We start from the raw sequence: 18,663 nt of genomic DNA, 5'->3' as shown, positions 1-18,663 counted from the left end.
CCACCCTCTGTACCATCACTGTCTCCACCACACCCAGCCATCGCCACCCTCTGTACCATCACTACCAAAGGGAAAGGAGCAGAATGACAGCATAGCACAGGGGACGAACCTGAGCTGACATTCTTGCCACCTGAGCTGGGCCGAAACTGGCACCCATGGCCTCAATGGAAGGATTTGAGGTGTAGGAGAAAGAAGCCCAACTCCACGCCTCTTCAACCTGCTCCTAGGCTGCAGAGACTGAGGCAGGGGCCATAAGGACTCCTGACTTCAAAGATGAAGACACAGGGTCCCATCCGGGTGCCCAGCAGGGTGCGGCCCCCCCGAGCTTCGCACTGCAGAAGCTAAACCCTCCCGCCCACAGCTGTGCACGGCTGTTCCTGGGATCACAACACTCTGCAGCAGCCTTCAGGGTGTAGGGCCAAAGCCAACACAAGGGGGCAGACAGCCTGCCTCTGCCCCTCGCCTGCTCTGGATGGAAATCTCCATCTCCATCGCCGCTGCGCTATCAGCACAGGCTTGCCTAAGAGCAGGCCGCCCTCAGCGTGCTTCAGAGGCCTGGGAAGTATTAGGAGCTGAGGAAGCAGGTGTCTTTCACCTCTGGAGACCAGGACCTGAGTTTCTGGAGGGCCAAGCTCCCAGACCCCAGTGAAAACCTTACCTCTTCTGTTGCCAGGTATGTGGAACGCTGCAGACAATGGAGCTGAACATGAGGGCTGTGACGAAGGAAAAGAGGGCCAGGTAGATGAGGCCCTCAACACCATCATAGCAGAAGCCTGTCAGTGCCTGGACATAGTCCTGAGCAGGAAGAACAGGACACAAGCCCGGAAACGGGGAGAGAATTGGGGACAAGCAGTGAGATCGACTTGCTGGGCCACCCTGGACATCCGTAAGGTGGGACAGAGGACCCACCATCATCCCAAGGACCACCCACCTCTTTCCAGCTGCCCCGCCCCAGCTGCCCGGTGGCCTCACTCACCAGGTGCAAGCTCCGGCAGTCCACCAGGGCGGTAAGGTGCTGGAGATTCACTTCCGTGCCATTGAGCACTTCCTGGACCCGGAGCAAAGGATCCTGGGATGGACAGTCACACACCACTTGATGTCAGCCTACTGACTGGGAAGACCCAAAGGAGCCACAGAGCCCCAGGGTGCTTCTCTCATAACTAGCCACGGAGACCCCCGAGCCCTGTCTCCACATAGCCCCTAGGTCTTCAGAAATGGCAAGCCTGGGCATGCCTTGGAAACACAGGGACCAGGAAACCCACAAATACGTGTCCAGTGTGGTCACTGGTAAAAGACAGATTTAATTTAATCAATTTTGCCAAGAGTCTTGCTATGTACTGCAATCTGGTTTCAAACTCACAATCCTCCTGCCTCAGCATCTTCGGTGCCAGGATCAGAGGTGTGCACCACCAGGCCTGGCTAGATTTCCCTCACTGTCATAGGAGAAACTCATGCACCATGTGTCAATGCTCTTAAGAAATCTTATTTTAGGAGGCAGAAGAAATGGCTCAGGGTTAAGAGCACGGGCTGCTCTTCCAATTCTTTTGGATTTTCAGCACCTACATGGTAGCTCACAACCGTCTGGGACTCTAGTTCCAGGGGATCCCATGCCCTACTCTGGCCTGCACACTTGGTACATGTACATATGCCCATGTCCTCCTCGGGCACACACATGGTACATATACGCAAACACCCATGCACAGAAAACAAAGTTAAAAATAAGTTTTACAAAAGCTGTATTTGAGGCTGGTTGTGGCAGACAAGTCTGTGACCCAGCACTCCAGAGACCCAAGCATGAGTATTACCGCATAGTAAGAGAGGTTTTGTTTGGTTTTGTTTTTTTAAGGCAGGGTCTTATTATGTAGGCCTGGCTACCCTTGAACTCACAAAGATCCCCCGGAACCCGCCTTTAGAGCTGGAACTAAAGGAATGTGCCACCTCACCTGGCTGAGAACCATCACTAAAGGGAGTTGGTGTTAGGAAAACAGAACCTGGTGTGCTGGGCTGAGCTGTGTCCTCAAATTTTGGGTTAAAGGCTCAGCCCAGAGCCCTGGAGAGTCACAGTTCGGAAAGGACCCAGTACTGGGATGGAAGCCAGGGCCTTTCATATGCCTGCCAGGCATTTCACCACCATTCTAGCGAGACCCAGGGTCTCACTGCACCAGGCTGGACCCTCCCTCCCTATAAGCTGAGGTGACCTTGGAGGCCAGACCCTTCCCTGGTGTTCACTGGGAGTCAGGTATGTGCCACCACACCCAGCCAGGCCTTGCTTTTTTGACAGGGTTTGGCCATGTGGGCCAGGTTAGCCCAGAATCAAAGATCTTGCCTCAGCCTCCTGAGCCCTGTGCCACTATGCCTGGATTACTTTCTAGTATAAAGAACACAAACATTTTACGTGGTGTGTATGTGTGTGTGTGTAAGCATGCCATAGCAAACACACGAAGGTCAGGGGACTATACTACAAGTCACTTCCTCCTGCCACCATGTGGGTCTCGGGGATTGAACTCAGGCTGTCAGGCTTCAGGGCACAGGCCACATTCCCAGCCATCCCGCCAGCCTCTCAAATAGTTCACAAATCTGTGAAAATGCCCAGGAAAAGGGGTGGAGGTGAGGGAAGGGAGGGTGAGAAGACTCTATGGGGAAGAAGGGGAGCACTCAGAGCCCGGCCCCCACCAGCCAGGCCGCCCTCGCCCACAGCCCCTCACCTTGGTGGCTGGGTGCTCCCGCGGGACAGTCCTCAGCAGCTCGGCCACGACATCCTGCATTTCTACCAGAGCCTTGTGGCTGCCAGACAGCTTCTGCTCCACAGAGAAGCGTGGAGTCCAGCGGCTGCCAGCTGCCTCTCACCCACCCCATCCCCCCAGCCCTCCCAGCACTGGCAGCCCGCCAGGCCCCAAGGAGGCCAGTCACGCCTGACTCCACCCTGCAGGCTACAGGACACCCCTTCTCCCTGAAGGTGCCCACATAGGGGGCAAAATACATCCCCTGAGGTGGCACTAAAAGGCCAGCGCTCCTTTCAGAGAGCAAAAGCGTCTCGGTGGAGGTATGTCTTTGGGATGCAAAGAAAGGCTTCTCTTAGCCCAGTGGCGGAACAAGCAGTGGTACAGGATCTGGCTAGCTGGAGCTGCCACTCTTTAAACACCACCACTGGGAGCCCTGAGCAGACGGCATGCTACAGGTGTCCCCTAGGGGCCCTCCCACACCTGTTCACATTTGCCAGTCAGCTAGCCCCCGTCCTGTGGGGCTGCTGAGGGAGCCCAAAGAACGAAAGGCATCCCAAGACACATTCACTAGATCACCGCAAGGATGAGGCAACAGGTTGGCGCCCCCAGGCTGGGTTTGCACAGAGCCTAAGGGGCCAGCAGCTTTAGCTACCCGGGCTTGGAGGCTGGGCCCACGGCCTTTCAGCCTCTCTCCACCCTGCGTCCCCACCCTTGGCCACCCAGGACCAGCCTGGCTCTCACCTGCTGGAAGGGGTTGGTGGCACGGGGCGAGCAAGTCAAGTAGTATTGCAAAATCTCTGTGAAAAGAAGGAGGGGGCTGAGGGCAGGTCCTATCTGTGTCTGCACGAAAAGTACACGCATTCACATCGTCCTCAGGTGTGTCTGCCTGTGTCTGGGTGTCTACACGCGCCAATGGGTGAAAATGGTGCGTGTCTGCATCCATGTGCTTACACATACTTGTATGTACATGCACTCACACACAGGTATGTATGCTTTCATGTGTGTGAGCCTGAGCAGGGCCCTCCAGGGAGACCGTGGCTGAGTTGAGACCCTCCTCAGGTTGGGGCCCTTAAGTGTGCAGTACGCTCAGGGGCAGGTCTTCCTGCTCTGAGCAGTGGGTAGATCGGTGTCTCCGCACCAGTCCCCAAGCTCAGCTTTAGGTGTCTGTGTTCCATTGGGTTTGTAGGACCAGGGACAAAGCTCCTCACTTTCTCCCTGCAGTCAGTGTGCCAGGAAGTCCTGCTGGCCCCACCCTGAAGGAACATCCCTGCCCACTTCCACCTGCTCAAGCTGCCACTGTCAGAGGCCTGTGCTTCTACTTCCTCTTTCTTCCCTTGCCTGTCACAGCTGCCAGCAGCCTCGGGAAGCTTTTGGTTATGTCTTACTTTTGTAGTTTTAAGAGTCTTGCCCAGGTTGGCCTGGAACTCAAGATCCTACTGCCATAGGCTCCTGAGACCTGGGATTCTGGGTGTGTGCTGTGTCTGACCTCAGGAAGCGTTTACAAGGCTATGTCACCATGTCTTGGGGCTCTCCCTTGTCCACTATAAGAAAGCCCATACACCCCCATGGGGCTTCCCACCCTCTGTTCCCAGGGAGGTGCCTCACAAACACAGCTGGGGTTTCTGCCTCAGGCATCCGCCAGAGATGCAGCCTCTGTGGAAGCAGCCTGGGGCACCGGCCCCTGGCCCGCACCATGCCTCCCTGAGGTCAAAGGCCAGTGGGGGCCGGACAGGCTCTGTTTTTTCCAGCTCGCTCACTGCAGTGCCGCCCTTGGCCACAGACTCACCCCCACTCAGTACCGAGTGCTCCTCCACCATCTTGGTCACAAAGGTGTCAGGGTCTACACAGAAGTCGCTGGAGCCCTGAGGTGGGGAAAGCAAGAAAGGGCCAGTGACTGAGCTGGGCCTCAGAAGGAAGCCATGCCTGCCTAGAGTTCTCAGGGAGAGTCTGCCCCTGGGGCCTGTTCTTCATCCAGGGATGCAGAGTAGAGTACGGGGAGCATGAAGCTGTGTGACCCAGGGCTGGATGAGAGGTGACAGGAGTCTGGCTTCCTCCTCCCCGCTGAAGCCCATCAGGTGGCAACCCCTGGTCCCCCACCACTCACCACAGACACGGCCAGCTCCAAGCCCAGAGCACCCCAGCTGATGACCAGGGCCAGGACACCCAGCAAGCAGACCCTTGGGATGAAGAAGGCCCGTCAGGCTGGGAACAGGGGGATGTCTCTCTCTCTCTCTCTCTCTCTCTCACACACACACACACACACACACACACACACACACACACACAGAGTGCCAGGCTCCCAGAGCCCTGGCGGGGGGGGGGGACACACACACATCCCTGACACACATTTCATCCTTGTGAGGCATGCAGGTGCCACTGGCAGGGGCTGGAGGGTTCTTGGGGCTCAACAGTGTCAAATCCACACTGTGAGAGGTGGCTGGAACAGTGACATCACCGTGCAGCCGCCCCACTGGTAAGCTGTCACCTTTGTCTTCCAGAGGAGATGGGCCCACCAGTGGGTCAACTGCTCAAGGTAGCTGACATAGCAGGGTGGGCGGGAACCCGTGCAGGCTGCCTGGTGTCCCCACCCCGCCACACACACACACACACACACACACACACACACACACATTTCAAGACCTGGCCAGGTAGCCATGTGACCCCTGTGCAGACTCTTAGGGAGGTGCACGGCTAACAACCATACACAGGCGAGAGTTTACGATGGTCACAGCAATGCTGCACCTCAGGGAGGAAGACCGCTCTTACAGGGATGCTCGTGGCCAGAGCTCTGTGAGGTGCCCCGGTGCGTACTACCTCACACTATCACCCATCCCTCTATCCGTGGGCCCACAGGGCCCGCCTTCCCCTCTGACTCACCCAACCAGGATACCCTTGGAGCTTCGGATGAGGCCCACCAACACCAGCAGGCAGATGATGACGTCAAGCAACAGCAGGCCCAGGTACCCCAGCCACCTGTGGACACACAGGTGTGGTCCAGGCATGAATAAACAGCCGGGACTAATGTCTTTTTTTTTTTTTTTTTTTTTTTTTTGGCAGGGTCTTGCCATTTAGCCCAGGCTGGCCTGGTGCTCCCAGCCCCTTTGCCTCAGCCTCCCCTGTGTTGGAATTACAATTGTATAGCACCAAGCCTGACTTGATGTCAATTCTTTAAAAAGGCAATCCCCTCCTCCCACAGGGATTCCTGCTGTGACTGGCAACTTATAAGGCCCAAGGCACTAGAGCCGAGGCAGTCCCAAGGGGTCGATGTTCTGCCCAGGAAGGTGGGAAAAGGCTTTGCCGCACCTGTACCAGTCATAGAGGTCCACCTGCTCAGCCAGCACTTCCAGCGATACCCCGGGGTTCCTCCAAAAGGGGATGGCAGCGGTGTAGCCCAGCAGTGTCCCCAGCAGGCTCTGCAGCCGCTGTACAGCCCTCAGTGGCTCCTGCCGCCCGGCCAGCTGCCTCTCCAGGCTCTGCAGGTTTGGCTCCACTGTGCGGTTCAGGGCCGCGGCCGTGTCCCACACCTGCGAGGGAAGCAATATGAGCTGGAGCCCAGGCACAGAATATCACCTGCACTACCGTATCGTCCCACGTGCACACAGAAGGTTCTAGAACAGACAGGCCGCTCCCAGCCAGCCACTCACGCGGTCCTGGACCCCTGCCACTGTGCGGTTGGCATGGCGGAGGGAGTAGGTGGCTCGATGAACGCCATCGCTGGTCTCCCCGTTGCCGTAGAAGCCCACTGCGATGCCAGCGCTGGGGGAGGCAGAACCATCGGATGCACAGCTTGCAGCCAAGCCTTCCCACTGGCCCAGTCCTGGCGCCAAAGGCCCCCAGTCCATACCCTCCTCAGCCAATCTTACTGGTCCCGCCCCTTCCCTTATCCCGTCCTCCCAGCCCTGGGTCCCGCCCCTCTTCTGGCCCCGCCCAGACCCTCCACGGTCTCCTTTCTCCCTAACCCCGCCCCCAGCCTTCTGACCCCACCCTTCCCCACTCTGGGACAGCCTACTGCGGCTCACCTGCAGACCAGCGTGGCGATGATGACGCACCAGGCCGTGCAGCAGCAGTCAGCGTCCAGGTGCTCGTCTGTCTTCCTCCGCCGGCAGCACAGCCAGAAGGAATAGAAGAGCAGGAAGAGGAGGTCCAGGGCCAGGCAGGCCAGGGCAGCGGCCCCCAGCAGCAGCAGCGCCTGAGAGCCGGCAAGAAGCACGTTAGCCGCTGTGAGGCCGACACAGGCTCCACGTCAGCCCCTCCTCCAGTGGCTCTGCAGCTCTCAGTGTGCCTGGCCAAGCTCTCTCCCCAGTAAAGAAACCTCAGAAGCCATGGGTCTCCCTGACACATGGCTGTAAGTCCAGAAACTGGGAGGCTGGAGCAGGAGAGCTGCTGTGACCTGGTGTCCAGTGTGAGCTATACAGTGAGTTCAAGGCTATGGAATACGTAACGGAACTCTATTTGAGAAACAAAACAAAACAAAAAAGCTGAGACTGCAGAAATGGCTCAGCGGTAAGAGCACTGGCTGCTCTTCCAAGGGACCAGGTTTCAACACTCATTACACCCTTGCTGCTAACAACTGTCTGAAACAACCCTCAGGAGGGACCTGACGCCCTCTTCTGGCCCCTGAATAGGCCTCTATTCAGCTGGTGGGCTGCCTGCCGCCCAGCCCGCTGCCCCTCCAAGGTCGGAAACATGCGTGTGGTGCTCAGACGTTCACGCAGGCACAACAGCCAAGCACAGAAAAGAGAAATCAATCTTACTTTAAGAACAAACAAGAAAGTAGGGTCTGTGAGGTAGATAGCACAATAGATAACGGTGTCTGCTCCCAGGGGTCCCTCCCTGAGTGACACCAGGACCCGCATGGTGGAGGGAGAGAACATTCCTGACTCCTGAACGACTCCGCCGACCTGTATGTGCAGTGTGGAGTATGTCCTCCCCCATCCCGCCCTGTGTTAGAGAAGCACACAAAAAGGACAGGCCAGTAAACAAGCTCTCTCGGGGGCTCGTGTGAAGGGAAGTGTGGTCTCAGCTCATTTCCTGTGCAGGGTACGGAAGCAGGGTGAGCACCAGCCGGGGCAGCTGAAGGATGCTGGGTAGTTACTTTTGCTGACCTTGTCCAGGCTGTCCCCAGGCTCCCTGACTGAGCCTTTCTTGGCCCCACCCCAACCTCTCCTCGGCCTCCCAAGTCAGGGAGGAATTGGTGATGGTCCTTGGGGAGCAAGGGACCCCTCCATGGGGCCAAATGCTGGAGGATCTGCGGAGGTAGGACAACTCTCTGCCCAGCTCCTTTGGGACCACAGGCCGTTCCATCAACAGCCCCAGCAACCCAGTGGGCCATTTCCCAGGAGACAGTTGCCAGGCAGCAAAAGCATGGCGCTCCCTGCCCTCCCAGAAGCCAGCTGGCTCCCACACCTGGAGGCAGGCCTCCTCACTTTCCATCTGGCCACGAAGGTGCTGCCTGCACGTCCAGTTAACATGGCCAAGAACGAGGGTTCTGTGATCCAAAGCCCAATGCTGAGGGACCACTGGAGGTGGCTTCCTTGGAGGAAGCCCATCCCCCACCAGCTTCGCCTTGTCCCTTTACACTGTACCCTATAGCCACTCAGAAGCCTGGGCACTGCAAGGCCCTGGAGGTTGGCATCTTGCTACATTTGCAGTATATGGTAAAGGCCCACCATCCTTGTGTGGAGGGGAATGGGTGTACACGGTGGTGCTACCAAGAGCCACCCTGTGAGCCCTAGTGCTTACACCAGAAAGGCCTCCAAAGCCCTCCAAAGCCCAGGAGGGCTGACCAGGAGTACACAGACAGGGGGGACCGCCAGCTTGCAGCAGGCAATAGAGACAGAATCCAGGCCCTGCCTGGAGGCCACAGGCAGTCATAGGGGCCTCACACAGCCAGGGCTTACAGTGTGGTACTAGGCCCTACCGTGGCCACCAGTAAAGACCAGCACACCTGAGTTACTATCCCCTGGCTTCCCTCTGGGTCTGTGGCCACCTGCTCACACTTAGGCATGCCGATCCCCTGTAGGTCTCTTCCTCACGTTAGGGGCAAAGGACTGACCACTCTCGCCCTGGGTGCTAGAGGGCCACCTATGGCTCTCCATGCCAGCCAGCCCTGTTTGGGCCCACACATCTAGAATATAGTCTCCTCACTGGAGAGGAGCTGGGGACGGATCTTAGAAATATGGCAGGCCCCAGGCATCGGCTCTGCAGCCAGGGCAGGCCTGCAGGCCCAGGGGCTCCCTGGCTGAGCCACTTCCTCCCATTTGCTGGAAGAAAAAACATGTTTTGTAAGGCGTGCTCATGACAGGATCTGGGCTGGGGGTGGCAGGCCTGTTCACAAATCACACCCCTGTGTTGCAGAGGGCCAATGCTTACACGGTGCCAGGGACTCACAGGGGCGCAGCTGATGACAGCCTTTGCACAGGAAGGTCTCCTGAAGGGATGGGAGTGGCCGGGATAGATAAGCACTGGCCTGTGACAGGGCTCAGCAGCGTTGGTCTCCTGCCATCAAGCCTGAAGACCTGGGTTCAAGCCTCGGGACCCACACAGTGGAAGGAGAACTGACTCCTACAAATTGTCCTCACCTACACCAAGGCATGTGCATGGGTGCACACATATACACACGTACACACTCAAATAATAAAGACGGGCAGGGGTGCTTGGCAATCCGGCAGCAGGGAACAGCCAAGGTCAGCGTCTGAAACAGAGTCACCATGACCGGTGGAATCCCTGGGAAAATACAGAGGCTGATGGGAATAAAGGCTTTGAGTTTCATCTTTGTGGGGAGCCCCTAAAAAAATCCACAGAAGGGTGTGAGGAAGTCCCGTCAACTGAGGGTTGAAGGCGGGGAAAGCACTCCCTGTCCACACAAACACTGAGGTATGTGTTCACGCATCTGCTCACAGTCACACCCACACATACAAATACCAACAGGTGTGGCCTTGGTGAGTCCCAGGGCTCCTGCTCTTACGGTGGCAGTGAATGCCTTGGATCCCAGTACTGGGGAGGCAGAGGTTGGTGGATCTCTGAGTTCGAGGCCAGCCTGGTCTACATAGTAAGACTCTGCCTAAGAAGGGGGTGGGAGATTGATTAGGTGGTGGTGCAAACCTTTAAGCCCAGCCCTCAGGATCTCTGAGTTCAAGGCTAACCTGGTCTACACAGTGAGTTCCAAGATAGCCGGTGCTACTACTCACAGAAACCCTATTTTAAAAAACAAAAACAAAACCCCAAAGAGAAAGAAAGAAAGAAAGAAAGAAAGAAAGAAAGAAAGAAAGAAAGAAAGACCCACAGCCACCCAAAAACTGGTACCGAGGGCTTACAGAAAAGGCATCACGCAAAATCCCAAAGCCAGACAAGACCTACACGTAGTGACAGTCACACCAGGGGCCTGACATTCTCAGCTCCTTACTCTCAAGGCAGCCAAGTGTTCACGCCTGCCCCTCCCCTTCCATTCTGGTCTGGCCAGCTCTAGGAAACTCCTTCTGCCCATGTTTCTACCCTCTGTGCCTCAGGGTTGGCTTGCATATCACCAATAGGATGCTAGAAGGTGATGTCAAGCTCATGGAAGAGACAGGATGATGCTGACATCTCTACCGAAAGCCTGAGAGAGACTATCCTCCAACCTACTCAGGGGACCTGTGCCCAGAGGAAGCGTTCAATCCCAACAGGGATAAACAAAGAGCCTCCCAAATCCCAGGAGACTGGGGGGACCTTCTGGCATGGCCTATTCCTCCCAGATGCGGCCAACTGTAATGAATGCTCACGGTCAGTGCCTGAGGCCAGGGACAGCCAGTAAAAGGTGTACCAGCCCTAAGAACAGAAGTGATAGCCCCCTCCAATTTACACCGAGGGAAAGCATGACAGCCTAGACACCTCCAGGCCCCGTGGGACAGATGACTGAGACAGCGTGACCTCTTCCGGCCATATCTCAGAGGACACACTTCCACAGAGCACTAGGCCAATGTATTCAATGGCAGGGCAGCCATACTGCCCACAGGCCACTGAGGATGATAATGGGAAATGCCACTCAGCATCTAGGCTCTGACCACATGGAATTTTCCGTCTGCGGTAAAAGTAATCTAAAGGCTCACCCATCCCTGTCCTGAGCTACTGGCCATGGTGCGGCTGCGGAAGCCAGGCTCCCAGCAGAGATGGGCAGGGGACAGCACCCTCCCTGGCTCCCAGAGGTCTCCTACTATGACTCGCCCAGCTCCCCAGGATGCACCTCTCACACATGCCAAAGGCCAGGAGCAAACCTCCAGATGGAGCTGTCATAGGGGCTTTACTGCTGTGGTAAAATACGTGACCAGAAGGCAAGTTGGGGAGGAATGGGTTTATTCAGCTTATACTTCTAGATCATGGTCCTTTGTTGGAGGAAGTCAGGACAGGAACCCAGTCAGGGCGGGAAGCTGGAGGCAGGAGCTGATGCAGAGGCCACGGAGGAGTGCTGCTCGCTGGCTTGCTCAGCCTGCTTTCTTACAGAACCCAGGACCACCAGTCCAGGGATGGCCCCACCCCACAACGGCTGGGCCCTTCCCCATCAATCACTAATTAAGAAAATGCCGTACAGCTGGATCTCATGGAGGCATTTTCTCAATTAAGGTTCTCTCCTTCCAGATAACTCCAGTTTGTGTGTCAAGCTGCCACAAGACCAGCCAGCACTGTATCGTTGAGGCTCTCAGCAGTTGCGGAAGCATCTCAACAGTCGTCTAGACGGAGCACTAACAACTACCTTCCTGGATAGAGACGAGCTAGCAGAGTCCTGTCTGTCTGCCTGGAGTAGGGTGGAGCCATCGCAGAACCACACCTGCTTGTCCAGAGTACAGGTAAATCACCGCAGAGCGGACCTGCGATAGCCTGAGGATGTAGGCCTGGAGTGCATTCCTTCCGGGCCACCAGGGGGCTCGAAAGACTCCATCAGCACAGTTCAGTGGCCCCGGGAAACAGGACAGAGTGGCTCACACAGATGGCCACTGTGGGGTCATGGGTTCCTCCATAGGTGCCCTAGGAGAGCCAGGGCTCAAAGATGGCCCCGGGATACAGAGCCCAGAAAGGGCTCGGAGAGCAGGAAGGGACCCAGGGCACAAGGCTGGGGCTTGGACAGGAGGGGTGAGAGAAGGCAGAGCAGTGGGGCCCCTTCCTTGCGCAGCAAGCTTTCAATGACAACCTACATCTGCCAGAGGAAAGAGACAAAGTGTGCATGCATCTTGGGCCAGCATGAGGAAAGGGGAGGGTCCTCCAGGCTGAGACGATGTCCAGGGATCACGAGGGACATGTAACTAGCTGAGCATGCATACAGCTGGCTCAGCACGTAGGAGCCACAGGCCAGACTCCCCGAGCTGAGGTTTGGGGGTCCCCAGACCACTGAGTGGAGCCAACCCATCTGTGCTTCCAGACACCCAGTGCCAGCCAGGAAGCTCATGCTTGCCTCCACAGTGGGGATCCGGGTCCTCCACCCACTGTCCGGGATAGGCAGCCAGGGTGCTGAGCTGGCTGAAACATCACGGGCCCCCCGCCCCCAACACACTGGGCTGCGGAACCAGTGATGCCGGCCAGAAATGAAAAACAGATTTTCCACCAGGCCAGGCTTGGGTTTCACAAATTCCATGACAGTGAGTTCGTGGCAGGGTCTAGAGAGTGTGCAGCTGATGGCTGCTACGCAGGAGCCCAGAGAATCGGGGAGCAGGAGCCCAGAGAGCATATTCTCACCGCCCTCCCTGCTGCAGGTTTTAGGTCGAGGTGCCCAGAGCTGTGCAGTCACACACCAGTGTCCCTCGGGCCTCATTCTAGAGGCAGCCCCTGTCAGACATGCTGACAGGTCCCTCCCTCCTGGAACCAAAGCCCCTCAGCTCAGGTAACCCCCAGGAAAGTGTTCCCCTAGCCCCATCTCCAGTCCTGTGACACAGGAAGCCTATCAAATCGTCTTGGTGCTGGGCTACAGCAGCCACCCAGCCTAGACCAAGAACATCTGAAACCACCAAGAGACATGAGCACCCCAGTTTGACATGGCTACAGAAGGGACTTCATGTCCAGTATGGTCACATGTAAATCCCCTGGTGACCACGTGAGGTACTGCCCATCTCCCTGACCCCAGGGCCCTGGCTCCATAGCAAGGTTCCTCTTTTAGGCCTTACCAGAACTGCCTGTGGGTGAGGAGTGTTTGCGTATCAGACAAGGGAACCCAAAACTGCTCCAAAGCTGGGTCCACAGGGGGAGGCCTGGAGCCCCAGTCCATGAGTCCAGTTCAAGGGGCTGCTGCCTAGGGAGGACGGAAATGTCCAGTCCCTATGCTACTTGGGGAAGGGGCTCCTCTAGGAAAGAGTTGTAGAATGAACAATAAGCCCCTTGAGCAAGGCAGTTGCCGCTTAGGGGCCAGAGCAACAGAGTACATACCCCCCCTATCCCCCCCCCCGCCGAGCACGACCAAGAGCTCCAGGTAGTGGCCAGGTGACCTGGCATGGGCCCCCGGGAGCAGGGAGCCCTCATCCAGTGAGGCAGGGTCTGACAGGAGGTGGGAAGGGAAAGAAGGTGGGTTGGAGACAGGGTCACATGTCGCAGCCCAGGTTGGCTTTGAACTCCCTCTGTAGCGGAAGGCGGCCTGGAATCCCTGGTCCTCTGCCTCCACCTCCAAGCGCAGCGATGGCAGGCGTGCAGCCCTGCCCCGGTGTACGCAGTGCCAAACTTTGTATAGGGTGGACAGACACGCTGCCAGCCGACCCACCACCTCAGCGCGGCTTGCTGCGTCAGGGCTACCGTGTCTTTATGCGCTATGCATGGAGAAGCATATATGCCACCATCCATGTGTGGGAGTCAGAGGGCAACTCTGGGGCTCTCCTTCCCCTTTACATGCCATCTGAGCTTGGGCAACAAGCGCTTTACCCACTCAGTTATCTTACTGGCCCATTTGCTTGCTTTTGAGACAGGGCATGTAGCCACGCTGGCCTCGAAGTCATGATAGCCCTTCCTGCCTCATCCTCCTCACCTTCCCAGGCTCTAGGACTACAGGCGTGTATTATCACACCTCAATAGCAGAGGCCTCCTCCTCCTTTTTCCGTAAGTGTCTCTCTGTGTAGCCCTGGCTGTCCTGAACTCACTATATAGACCAGGCTAGCCTTGAACTCAGAGATCGGCCGGCCTCTCGGATTAAAGGCGTGTGCTGCCACCACCACCCCTATTTGTGGCATCTTCTTTTGTGTTGTTTGTGTGTTTGGTTGTTTGGTTAGTTTTTCGAGACAGGGTCTCTCTGGCTGCCCTGGAACTCGATTGGTAAACCAGGCTAGCCTGGAACTCACGGAGACCCACCTGCCTCTGCCTCCCCAGTGCTGAGATCAAAGGCGTTTGACACCCTGCCCGGCGTGGAAGCCTTCTTCAAGGCTCTCTTCTTGGGACTTCTGGAGGTCTGAGGACTGCATGGCCAGAGGTGCCCAGCCTCCAGGGGAGGTCCCAGGGCTGATGATGGCGCTCTGTGAGTTTCCTAAAGCAGCGGAGGCAGAGCTGAACACCAGGGCCTGATCAAGTGGTACAGCATTTTCCAGATCCAGGCAGTCTGGCCCTCACCCCCAGCAGAGTGGATGCGATGGCCCAGGGTCACGGTCTCCCCATTCCTGGCCAACAGTAGATCTGAGTCAGACTTGGTCCAGGATTCTCCCCTGGGACTCAGTATTAGCCATAACACACAAACATGCACAGCCAAGCAGGCCTGGTAGGGACTTGCCGGCCTCCCCTAGTACAGGGCCCCTGTCTCTTGAACCATCACCTCCTACCCAGGGCTTGAGAAGCCTCCTCCCAGCTCTAGGGGAGCGTGAGGCAGAGTGGCAGTGGCAAAAGGGTTCTGTATTTGGCCGTCGTCTTCTTTCACCTGAAACTTCAGAATTCTGGTCAGCACCCTGAGGCGCTGGGAAGCGCCCATGCCAGCATGCCTGCAGAACAGAGCATCTCCACAGAGCGAGGTGTGGCCCTGCTGGCAGAACATGCGCCTAGAATGCACGAAGCTCTGGGTTCCATCCGCAGGGGCCCTGCTCCTGTAAGCTCCTGTACCATCATCTCCCACCCAGCGTGTGCTCTGGAAGCCTCCACTCAGCTTTAGACCTGGGGGAATACTGATGTTGTGAGACAAGCTTGTCCTTAACACACTGGGTTCAAGGACAGCCCTTGAGGGAGATGGCTCAGCAGGCCCAGCATTTCTGAACAACCCGAGTTCAGATATCTAGAATGAATACAAAGCCGAGTGTGCACCTGAAATCCAGGCTTTCCTGTGTATGGCAAGATGGGCGGCAGAGACAGAAGACTCCCCGGAAGCGTGCCAGCCAGCCAGCCTGGCACATGCAAACAAGAGATACTACCTTAAACAAGGGACAAGGACAGGAATGCACACACACACACTGAACATGCACACACATAGAGCATACACACACACACCACAAGCACACATATACACAATTAAAAAAAACAAAGCAAATCCTGTTTAAGAAATGAGACAAAGCGTGGGGTGTGGTTCAGTGGCAGACCACTTGCCCAGCATGCACGAGGCCCTGGGTTTGATGTCAGCACTGGGGGAGAGAAGAAGGAAGGAAGCAAAGAATGAAAGTAACATAGCAGTATGCAGTTCAACTCTGGTTTTAAGTGGCGTCATCCCAAAAATGCAAGCCCATGGACAGACTCCAGCTGGGTGGCTCCTTTGTCTCTGCATGGCCACCCTCCCTACACACATGCCGAGTGTCCCACAGACGTGCGCTGCCTGTGTAAGCTGGAGTTCCGCAGGCGATAAGGCTGCTTTTTCAGACAGAGCTCATTTCCTGAGTAGTCAGGAGGATGACAATGAAGCCAGCCCTGCCCAGAGGACGCACCCAGGCTGCCAACCTGACTGCCATGCCACTAACCTTGTACAGCGAGGGGCCCAGCATTCAGGAGTCGGCTGCAAGCTCTGGGAACAGATTCCTGGCCCCAAGGGCTAGTCAACCAGAGCTTAGATAGTGGCCTGTGACACAGGGCAGCTCGCACCTCCTAGGCATGTTCCCTGGGCCATGCAGGCGGAGGGTCTTGGAGCTGACACCTGCGCTTCTCTGCCTCACGCCCTGCCTACTTTGTTCCCATTACTTAGGACCCTTTCTCAAGCCTTGACTATACTGCCTAGGCCCCTCCCTCCCTTTTAATTGATGTTGCAGCAGATCAGACCCAAGGCTTGCACATGCTAGGCAACTGTACTACCACTGAGCTGGATTCCCTATCCCCACCCCTCACCCCTCTTTTTTTAGAAGATAGGATCTGCTAAATTGCTGGTTTTGAGCTCATCCTAGAGGCCAGGCTAGCCTTGAACTTGCTTCCTGAGTAGCTGGGATGACAGGTTTGAATCACCATGCCTGGCTTCCCTTAGGTCTTATCAGCCATCTGAGCCTCAGGACTGATGGGAAATGGTCCCATATGATGGCTAAACAGCGGGCAAGTGCTACCAGCTACCTGATGGCTAGTGTGCCACTGGCTCCCTATAGACCTCCAGGACTGGGCTTATGCACAGGGAGTCAGAGAGAAAGCTGGTGAGTCCCAAGTCTGGGCTGGTCGTCTCTCTGGCAGGCTAGGTAAATGTCCTCCAGGAAGCCTTCCCAGACTGTCAAGTCCTGCAGCCCCTGCTCTTGACCCCATGACCAGCAGTTTGGCATTGGGAAACAGCTCCTGCCCGCCTTGAACTCGTATAGACAGCGAACCAGACATGGAGAGACTAGAAGCAAAGAGCGTGACTTTGACCCCCTACCTGAGGAAGCAGGGTCATGCTGGGTCATGAAGGCTAGGTCACAGTGGACAAAAAGCAGATATTCCCTATACACCAGAATGAGGTCAGCAGATGTCAGTACTCTGAGAGGGGTCTGATACCCAAGCCTAGGGACTACAGGAAGCCAGGACAGCCCAACCGGAAACCAAGGCTTTAGTTAGGACAAGCTGACAGCGGGCCACGTCCGGTCCCAGAGCCTCTGGGTCCCATGCTGTGAGGTGAATGCACTTAACCACACAGATGCTTCTAAAATTCAGGTACCCCAGTGAAGCAGGAGAGCTGGGAAATGCTGGGGATGGCCCAACCCCAGAGGAGCCCAGCCAGCAGGCTCCTGGGAACAGCCTAGGAGAAATAGAAACCGAGCAGGCCGGAGAAGCCCCTTCTGGCATGAAGATGCCATCACCTTCCACTACAGGGTGCTAACTCCACCATCATCTTGGCACAAGCTTCAGGACACACTGGCGCTCTGGAGTCCCGGTACCAGCAGAATCTGAGACACCCATGCAACAGCCAGTCCACTCCTGCTGTGGGCTCCAGGAGGTAAGGGTAAAAGTCTAAGGAAGAGTCTGTGCCCCCACCCCGCCCCACCCCCCAGTGCTCCCTGAATACGGTTAAGCCTCATTCTGCACAATACAGACAGCTGCACTGCCCCGTGTGAAAGGAGGCAAGCACACACAGCTCCACACAGGGCTTGACTGGAGTCTAATTGCGGGTTTCACCAGGTTCCAGACAGTGGGCCATGAGTGTAGAAGAGAGCAAAGGACAAGCCTGGCATCTCCATGCTAGGAGATGTTGAAGCTTTCTTCCTTAGTGGGAAACAGTTCAGGTATGGGCAGGGTGGATGATGGAGAGGGTACCCTGGGTCAAGACAGGTCAAGATGGGTGAGAGGTCACTAGACAGTGGGACAGGAAAGCCACCCACACATGCACGTATGTGCAACTCCACACACAGGAAAGGCGTGATGGAGCCTGTGGGAAACCACTGCCCACCCACACAGACAGGGAGCGCCCACTTTTCTCCTCACAGGTGACCCCGCAAAACCATCGCCGTCAGCTCCCATTTCAAGATGAAGGGATGAAGCTCAGAGACACTGAGCAGTCGCCTAAAGCACCAGCTCAAAGAGGGCAGGGGCCCGATGCATATCCACAGCCCCAGCTTCAGGAGCGGAGGCAGCGGGGGATGGAGCCAGGCTGGGTTCCACACGGTGAATTATTCAGTGGCTAATTCTGCTCCTGGGAGAGGAGGCAGGAGGGAGAGTGAGTCAGAGGCCTCCCACAGAGGAGCAGAAGCAGGCAGGACCAGGCTCAGCTGGGGCCACAGAGCTGAGGGCACACAGACTTGAAAGCAGGCAGAACTCAGGGCCTGCACAACTACCTTCAGATTCCCAAGGGCCATAGGCACTGGGCCCTTACCTCTCCCTGTCACGATTGTGCCAGAAAAGCAACAGCAAGTTCAGGTCTGCAGCAGGAGCAGGTGGCAGCCCTAACCTTAGGAAATGCTACCTGGCTGCCCCAGGTGCCAGCGGACCAGCCAAACTGCCGAGCAGGCAAACCCTAGGCAGGCAACTTTCCAAGAACAGCTCACACAGTTCTTCCAGGAAGGAGGCTGACAACACCGTCACACAGTAAGAGAACACATGCATACCCCCACCCCACCCAGGGCTGGTCTTCCCCCAAAATCCCCAGGTGAGGCTAGGTCTCCCTTCCCCTTGCTGTCTCTCAGGGCTCAGGCTTGGTCCTAACCCCTTGCTCCCATTCTAATCTCAGCTGCTGGAGCTGGGGTCGGGTAGGAGCAGGGACAACCCTCAACGTCCAGTTCTCGGTGGGATGAGGGGAGCCACACAGAGAGGTGACACAGTGCTTGATTCCCAGGCTACTGTCCAGGCACCTGGTCAGAAACTCTGAAGTGCTCGGGTGACCAAGCGGCTGATCATTGTTTCTGGAATGTGGAGCAGGAAGGAAAAGCCCACAGCCTGGTCCCCTGCTCTGCACTCAAATGACAGTGGTTCAGTAGTGGGGTGTGCTGGGACTTGGCATGACGCCAGACTTAGGGCTTCGCGGGGAGAGGCTGCCAAGCGCCCCATGGCCCACCGCCCAGACTGAGGCCCCACTTCGCCCCACTTCAGCCAGGCCTTATTTCCCACCCTGGGCTGAGAGACGACCGGCACCCTGGTTTCC

At 56.7% G+C, this 18,663-nt stretch overlaps 1 protein-coding gene across 1 annotated transcript in view; it reads right to left on the bottom strand.

Moving 5' to 3' along the window:
- The window catches only part of Ttyh3 (tweety family member 3), a gene marked incomplete in the record, with an annotated part of 29,971 nt that overhangs the window by 10,494 nt on the left and 814 nt on the right, over positions 1-18,663 (bottom strand). The window contains 10 exon segments of the mRNA XM_055598550.1: positions 659-795; positions 977-1,069; positions 2,706-2,798; positions 3,465-3,520; positions 4,510-4,585; positions 4,828-4,900; positions 5,601-5,696; positions 6,027-6,247; positions 6,368-6,479; positions 6,743-6,912. Coding sequence (XP_055454525.1) covers positions 659-795; positions 977-1,069; positions 2,706-2,798; positions 3,465-3,520; positions 4,510-4,585; positions 4,828-4,900; positions 5,601-5,696; positions 6,027-6,247; positions 6,368-6,479; positions 6,743-6,912 — 1,127 coding nt within the window.

Source organism: Psammomys obesus, unplaced genomic scaffold (genome assembly GCF_907164565.1).
Source record: "Psammomys obesus unplaced genomic scaffold, mPsaObe1.curated_primary_1811, whole genome shotgun sequence".
In the NCBI taxonomy this organism is placed as follows: domain Eukaryota; kingdom Metazoa; phylum Chordata; class Mammalia; order Rodentia; family Muridae; genus Psammomys; species Psammomys obesus.
The sequence above is the reverse complement of the archived record's forward strand: the minus strand, read 5'-3'. Positions and strand labels throughout refer to the sequence as shown.